The 8089-nt window shown below is 45.9% G+C and overlaps 1 protein-coding gene across 2 annotated transcripts; it reads left to right on the forward strand.

The window, feature by feature from the left end:
• Window positions 1-239: 239 nt before the first annotated feature.
• Asb8 (ankyrin repeat and SOCS box containing 8) lies at window positions 240-7269 on the forward strand. 2 transcript variants are annotated; one of them, XM_050130372.1, is made up of 4 exons: window positions 240-393; window positions 2046-2209; window positions 3620-3724; window positions 5465-7269. In XM_050130372.1, the coding sequence occupies exons 2-4, from the start codon at window positions 2081-2083 to the stop codon at window positions 6095-6097; spliced, it is 867 nt and encodes a 288-aa protein (XP_049986329.1). In that variant the 5' UTR covers window positions 240-393; window positions 2046-2080; the 3' UTR covers window positions 6098-7269. The 2 variants fall into 2 exon arrangements, with proteins under 2 accessions (XP_049986329.1, XP_049986338.1); XM_050130381.1 differs by having other exon boundaries at window positions 254-393; window positions 2050-2209.
• Window positions 7270-8089: the final 820 nt, after the last annotated feature.

Consider the following 8089-nt stretch of genomic DNA (forward strand, 5'->3'; position numbering starts at 1 on the left):
CTGGCTTAATCAAGAGTAGAGAGGCAGTCACCAGCCACTCACTAGGTCAGTTATGTGAAGCTTGCACGCCAGTTTGGAGTGGATGGTGCTAAGGAGAGAATATTGTAGGAGTGAGGTGTACAGGACGGTTTTCGGCTGGGGACGAGCTAGCGATTGCGCCCACGTCCATTGCGCTTTTAGACAGCAACAGGAGAAAAGCAACCCGCTCCCTTGGAAAACCTCTGGCTTCGAGAGTCTGCGCAGGCGCGCTCCGCTTTCTCACATTGGCCAGCGCGCAGGCACCTTCGCAACGCGGTGGTCAGCTCTGAAAACCCTGGGCAGCTGCGGGCAGCTTCTGCTTCCGGGTCACGCCTTGACAGCGGCCTCCCGGACCGAGCTCTGCCCCGCGGTTCGGTGAGTGCGGCCGTGGGTGTGGGACGACGTGAAGCCAGGTCCCCAGCCGGGAGCTCCGCAGCCAGTAACGTCCCTAGCCGCCCGCCCGGCCTGCGGGCCTCCGGACGGCACTGCTGTCCCCTGCCTTTGCGGGTGGTGGGGGCGGGGATAAGTCGGTGTCCGCCCCGCGGGGCTGCAGGTTGAGGCTCCCAGGACTCGCTCCAGGGGGTCCCCGCCGCCAGGGACGCCGCAGTCCTGGCATTTCGTGCCCTTGTCCCGGTCCCTGAGCTCCGCCAGGCCCGGCGTCCGCGAGCCTCCAGCAGCAGGTGGCAGGTGTCGTCCAGACCCACGGTCCCCGCAGCCAGGCCCAGGCCTGACCAGAGCAGGAGCTCTTGGGTCTGTTGTCTTAAAAAAAAAAAAAAGAAAGAAAGAAAGAAAAAAAAAAGAAAAGAAAGAAAGGGTGTTTACTGTGCATTCCATAGCGAAAACAAAACAAAACAAAACAGGGCATGGGGCGCGTGAGCCCCAGCTGAGGAAAGAACCCTCCAAGGGTCAAACTGCAGGCTTTGCTGCCTGCAAGGGGCGGCGGCGACATTGATTATCTTGCCCCGTCCTGTCTGCGAATGTTGTCCAAACTCGAAGTCACTGTTTCACCTGGAGCTTCACGGTAGCAGGAGGTGAACACCTGCCATGCTCTAGATTAGAGTTCTTACCCTGGAATCCAGGAACACCCGTAAAATGAGTGCCGGGTTTCGTGTCATCTGCTAAACCTTGTCCCAGAAATTTAACAGAACCACTTCAGTCCAGGCTTCTGCTTTAGCCTGGGTTTTGTCCCCTCCGTCCACACCATTTTTGGAACACGGACTCAAGCCCACCTTTGTGGCAGCTCCCCTCCATGCTTACAAAGTGCAGATACAGATAGTTGATGGTCTGAAGACGGGAGGGAGGCCCTAGTGTTTGAGTGCTAGGAATTGAAAAAAAGGATTTGCCAAATTCTAAGGAGAAGCCACTGTACTACCAAACCATACCCACAGCCGTGTACACCCAGAGACAAATATAAATGGCTACTGATTGGTAGAAAGAAACTAGTAAAGTTTATACTATATTATACAATGTATAAAGGGATATCCCACCACAAAAGAAAATGTGTATTACAAAATTGCTGAAAACATTTTTTATATTCATGCTATCAGTAATTGCATATATAATTACAAAAATTATTAGGTTCCAAAGTCAAAGCTTTTGCTTCTGGGTCACACTTTGACAGCAACGTTCCTGACCCAGAGGTTTAGTGAATGGATCCTGAGTGCTGGACCGACCCGGTGTGAAGTCAAGTCAAATATTGGTTTAACAAATGTATGTTGAAGACTTTGATGTGCCAGACACTAATTTAAAAGCCTTCCGTTACCTTAACTCTTGAGGGGTCATTAGTCAATAAAAACACAGCGGGTCATTAGTCAATAAAAACACAGCTGATCATCAGAGAGTATCCAGGTTGATTTAACATCCTAGCAACTATTATAATCTGCCGTAGTATTGCAGGAGGAGGTATTGATTGGTCACTGACCTCCTTGACATCTGTTTTTATAGTGGGAAAGCCCTCAGAAAATGCTTAGCCCTGAGGACAGGTATACTCAGCGATATCGTGTATGCCTAAAACGTGTTTGTTTCAGGCAGTCCGGAGCATGTGGAAGCACTCTGAGCCTTGATGAGTTCCAGTATGTGGTATATTATGCAGAGCATTCAGAGCAAATACTCCCTCTCAGAACGCCTGATCCGAACAATCGCTGCCATTCGCTCCTTCCCACATGACAACGTAGAGGACCTCATTAGAGGGGTGAGTGGGCCATTCTTGATAGAGCGGACCTTTGAAAGGGGAAGTGTTAGAATTCCTGCTAAATCCTCATAGGTTTTCGAGTTGCAACCTTGATTTGAGCACATACTCCATGTTCATCAGTATTTAGCATGATCATTAAAATATGTTCTCCCTAACTCTTGCTTCATCCTCCTTTATGTCCCTGATGGCTTTCTTCATAAAATATATTCCAGATAACCTGACTCACATGTTTTTGGTTTCGTTTTTGAACCTGCCAGGGTGTGGTACACGTACATATGTGAAAGCCATGAGGTTAGTCTTCTGTCCATGTTTTATGGGGGTGGGCAGTTTCCTTGGAGGTTTGCTTCAAAACTGGCTGATGGTGATTTCAGGAGAGATTTCACTTTCCTGCTTGGTACGACAGCTTTCAGTTTTAGCGCCACAGCAGACACCGCCCCCTGAAGAGGATAGTAATTGCAGATTAAGAAAATGAGAGACTAGAGAGGTGGCCCAGTGATGGAGAGAGTGTAGCCACCAGGCAGCTCACAACCACCTGTAACCAACCATTCTGATGCCCTCTTCTGACCTCTTGGACACATGCACATGTAGAAACTCACACAAGGACACACACACACACACACACACATACACACACACACACACACGGCATAATTAACAATACATCTTACTTTTTTAAAAGAAAGGAAGTACTTTCTCTGATCTCTAAGCTCTGCTGTCAGTGATTCTGTTAAAGGACTAGTACCCTAGAGGAGTTTGGTGTCCTTCCCCCTTTGAAGAGAAACTACCAAGTAATGTTTTAGAAAATGTAACCATGTGGGTTCCTGTCAGTTTCAGAAAGTGTAACCATGTGGGTTCGGTTCGGGTCAAAGGTGGCACCTGAGGGAGGAAGGAGTGCCACAGCTTGTTCTCAGCACGGTGGGGTGGGAGTCTGTTCTCATTCCTGCTATGCTACTGAGTCACTCTGGCTTCGGTGAGCCTTCTTTAGCAGATCAGGAGTAATGCTGAGGCTCAGGCCACCGTGAAGAGTTTATAAACACAACATTAAGATGGCCTGTAGTTAGTGAGGGGCATTTGTTGAATCGCAAAAAGAGCCTGATAGTTCTGGCCTCAGTCTGAGACTCATTCTCATAACTTGCAGAGCACAGTGACCATAGAATGTGGGTAGCTGGGCCAGCTTTCCCACAGGTTTTACACGTAAGGCCTTGTCCTCAGAAGTGTCCGGGAAGCCATTTTGGCAGGCTGTGTTGTGGAGAAACTTGATCTGGGGAAATGGTTTCCTTTAATATTTCCTTGATTTGAGTACTGGAATTCATTACGAGAACTAATAGGTACTTGTAGTTAAAGTGTATTCAGGCTTAGGAGTCCCCTCTCCATCAGTCCCTTCTGTGGCTTCTGAATTCCTTCCCATAGGGAGCAGACGTGAACTGCACCCATGGCACACTGAAGCCCCTGCACTGTGCCTGCATGGTGTCGGATGCTGACTGTGTGGAGTTACTCCTGGAAAAGGGAGCAGAGGTGAGTGACATTGTCAATACTTTCAGATTGATGAGTTTTTAAAAATTGACCTTCATCTTTCTTAGAATTTCCTTTTGCACCTTCCAGCTTACTTTGTAACTCATGGTAACATTGGCATATCTGTTACTAAGGCAAGGTATGATCGTAAGTCATAGAATCATAAGATGATTCTAAGAGTTTTATCGCTTTGCCTTTCTTTTTTCCTTCCCTTAAACTGTCCATGGTTCCAAGAAGGAGTTTTGTTTCTCTTTCCTTCCCCGCCTACCTCCTGGGGTTGTTCATATTTCCATTGACTCTTCTCCTGTGGACTGTCCAGTTACCATAAGTACAGTGGCTTCTCAACTCCACCTAATCCTAAGCCATGTAAGATACTCTTGGACTTGTGATATTCTGGAGATTATTATTTTCTTTGTAATGTATCTTAATATAAAAATAAAAAATTAATTTTTGAAAGTAGACTCTTGGTATTGGCATTAAGCAATGTAATATAAAGAATGACTTAAAAGAATAGACTCTGAGCCAGGCACGATGGTATGTGTTCACCTGTATCCCAGCACTGGGAGGGATGAGTCAGAGGACTGAGTTGGAGGCCAGCTTGAATATATAACAAGACTCTGAAGCTGACCACCTCTCCTCCCTGAAAGGACTTTGGAACCAATTTCCTGGGTTCCACTTCCAGCACAGTGCTTGCAGTTGTATGACCTTGAACAGATTCCCTAATCCCTCCCTTTGCTTCAATTTCCCCATCTATAAAAAAGGTATGTTGTAAAATTGCAAAGTGTATGGATTGCTGGCTTGTAGCAGTTGCTGAGTAAGTACATGACAAATTAATCTAGCAGCTTTGTTGGTGAGCAGTCTTGATGGTGGTGTATGCTGAGTGCTAATTTGAATCAGACAAGCCATCATCAAGCAAGTGTGCCATTCCAAACATGCTGGACAGTAAGCAGAAGAAGCAAGTCCCACTGTAACATCTCCATATGGCCATGCTATTCTCTGCAGCACTAGTTAGTTAGTCTATAATCTTGTGGTTAAATCTTTTTGTAATGTAAATGACCCTGAGATGAAAAGCCAGTTATACCCTGAGTAATACCAGTGACCAAAGGGAAAGTGAGGCTTAACAAACAAAACTGTCAGCTCCATTAAATGGTTTGCTCTGGCTATAGTGCACAGTATCGTGTGAAGAGATCCTAAATCATCTGTAGATTAGGAATTTGAGGGAATGATTGACCCAGTGAGGCACCTGCCATTTCAGCACTGGAAGTTTGTGCTCTTCCTCCACACAAGGTCATCCAAGACCTTTGTAGGGTTAAAAGAACACAACAAAGAGGACAGAGTTTTGACTTCATTATTTTTCTTTCTGGTTTCCATTAGTCACAGGATAGAGAAAGTATTAGGTTAAATAATCCAGAATTTCTCTCAGAGCAGTATTAAAGACTTGGACTTCATCTTTTCCCTCTTCCTTCCCTAGTATGACAGAGACTAATAGAGTAAAGAAGTGAACTTGCGGTCCTGCCAGCCAGTTAGTATGATAGTTGGCTGTACATTGACAGTTCCTATTGTTCCCCATATATGTGTTCTCATCTTGATCACCAAGACTCCTGGAGAATTGCATATTCTCTTATTGGTGAGAGCATTGCATGACAAAGGTAGTGGGCAAATCCATGCAGAATTCTTTGCCAGGCTCCTTTTTTTCCTTCCCAGTAACCAGTCCACTGTAAAATACTTCCTTCCTTTCTGTAGGTCAATGCCCTGGATGGTTACAACCGAACAGCCCTCCACTATGCTGCAGAGAAAGATGAGGCTTGTGTGGAGGTCCTCTTGGAATACGGTGCAAACCCCAATGCACTGGATGGCAACAGAGACACCCCGCTTCACTGGGCAGCCTTTAAGAACAATGCTGACTGTGTGCGGGCTCTCCTAGAGAGTGGGGCCTCTGTCAATGCCTTGGATTACAACAATGACACACCACTCAGCTGGGCTGCCATGAAGGGAAATCTTGAGAGTGTCAGCATCCTTCTTGATTATGGCGCTGAGGTCAGAGTCATCAACTTAAAAGGCCAGACACCCATCTCCCGCTTGGTGGCTCTGCTGGTTAGAGGACTTGGAGCAGAGAAAGAAGACTCCTGCTTCGAGCTCCTTCATAGAGCTGTTGGACACTTTGAGTTAAGGAAAAATGGCACCATGCCAAGAGAAGTGACCAAAGACCAGCAGCTGTGTGAAAAACTGACTCTGTTGTGCTCAGCACCAGGAACTCTTAAGACCCTTGCCCGCTATGCTGTACGCCATAGCCTGGGTTTCCAGTACCTGCCCAATGCGGTGAAGGGTCTTCCACTGCCAGCTTCTTTGAAGGAATACTTGTTACTCTTAGAATAGCCTGGAGGAGACATGTCTGCCATCGTGCAGACAACTCTGGGTGAGGTTTTCTTTACACTACTATCCTTTGTCATGGAACACAGAACAGAACTTGTTCCTGCTGTGTGGTTTATAGATTTTTGAGGCAGCACATCACAGCAGTAATGTGTGCACCATCTCCCCTCCCCAAACCAAACCAAAAATGAGAAACTCCCTGCACTTCTGTTGACTGTTTTATTGCTTACTTGCCTTTTGATAGTGAACCCTACAAAAGTTCTTCCCCAGTCCCTGTAGGACACTTTGGAGTCAACAGTATAACTACTTTTCCCTAGGAAGATATAAAGTGCTCAGAGTATATGGTTTTCCTTTAGAGCCATGGATAAGCATTGTGAATGAATTTCTCCTAAACATTTTTAGTTGATCTAAAGTTCAAGTAAAATCACAATTCCAGTGAACAAAAATTATGTTCAAAGGATGAATACTTGAACTTCAGATAGGGTGTAGAATCAGAATTGGGCATTCAGAGGGGACTGGCTCCTTTCTCCTTATCAAAAGAAATAACCTTTTTCACCTTTTTCTATAGTTTGCCCAAGGGCTAGTCATCCAGCAGTGTAATTTCACAGAAGTATCTTGCTGCTCCCCACAAGAAGACTCAGCAGTCCTAAGCTTGCCAGACCATTGTCTATTGTGGCTCTCCCTGAAACTCCTCTACACTAAGGGGCCGAGCATGAGTTTTCCTGCACCTTAGATGAACATGGTTCTTTAGCAAGGCAAGGTGGGGAACTGCCTTCTCCATGGAGCTTCATTCCCTAAGAGTTTGAAGATGGTTTCTTTCTACCCTCGTGGAACTTTTGCTTTTTATTGAGCTATAGAAAATGGTAGGGAAAGTGGAGCTGGAAACAGAATGTGAAAGGGCTTCTTTGGAGTTGGACTGCCTACCCAAAAAGGGCCTGTTTCAGTGAACACTAGTTTTCCTTTTCATGTTCTTAAACTAAATGAAGTTGATACTGACCTTAAGTTATCTGTATGCAAGTTTGGAAAGCACTTTTTAAAAAGCTGGCTGTCACTACACCCAAATGAATAGGGCCATCTGGCACAGCTAACACTAAAAAGTATGCCTGCTTTTGTCCTTCACTGTTGCCGGGGTTTGCCCATTTGAAAAAAGAATAAATAAATCCAAAAGCAAATTTGGCAGCTTCCACTGTTTCTTCTTTTCTCTGCTTCCTTTTCTGCCCATTTATAAGAAATTGTGTCACTCTTCTGCGTACCTTTCCATCTCCCCCCAGCAAGGGATTCTGGGTTTGGGCATGCAGGAAAGTGAGGCAGTTTTAAAGCTCCTGCTTCTGTAATGCATCCCTTTACCCCCAAATTTGAAATTTCTGCTTTTATTCTTTCTTTCTTTTTTTGGGGGGGGGGGTTGGTTTCGAGATAAGAGTTTTTCTGTGTAACAGTCCTAGTTGTCCTGGAACTAGCTCTTGTAGACTAGGCTGGCCTTGAACTCACAGAGAGTTGCCTGCCTCTGCCTCTGTAGTGCTGGGATTGAAGGTGTGCACCACCACCTCCTGGCTGAAGTTTCTGCTTTTATTCTTAACCTTAGCTGCAGGGTGTAACTCAGTGATAACACAGGTGATCAGCATGCTCAAGGCCCTAGGTTCAGTCTCCAGCACCACTAAACAGAGATTAGCCAAATGGCTCAGCTGTGGAAGACTGGGCTTCAGCTCCTACGTGGTGGCTCACAACCAACTGTAACACCACTTCTGAGGGGAGGGGAGGGGAGGGATCTGATCTCTATGGGATCCTACATGCAAATGGGGCACTTAGACTCATGTAGGCAAACACACTAATAAACTACATCTTATAAAAAGGAAAATGCTACACATCAAGGTTCCAAAAAAGCTTTAAAAATGCTAAGGCCAAGATTTTACTCCGTGTTACTTAGGATTTCTCGAGGAAGGGCTATGTTCTTAGAGGCTGCTAGGTGTAACCAGAAATGAGATCCACTACTGTACGCAG

Source organism: Alexandromys fortis, unplaced genomic scaffold (assembly GCF_014885135.2).
Source record: "Alexandromys fortis isolate MF-2015 unplaced genomic scaffold, M_Fortis_MF-2015_v1.1 scaffold_28, whole genome shotgun sequence".
Classification (NCBI taxonomy): Eukaryota; Metazoa; Chordata; class Mammalia; order Rodentia; family Cricetidae; genus Alexandromys; species Alexandromys fortis.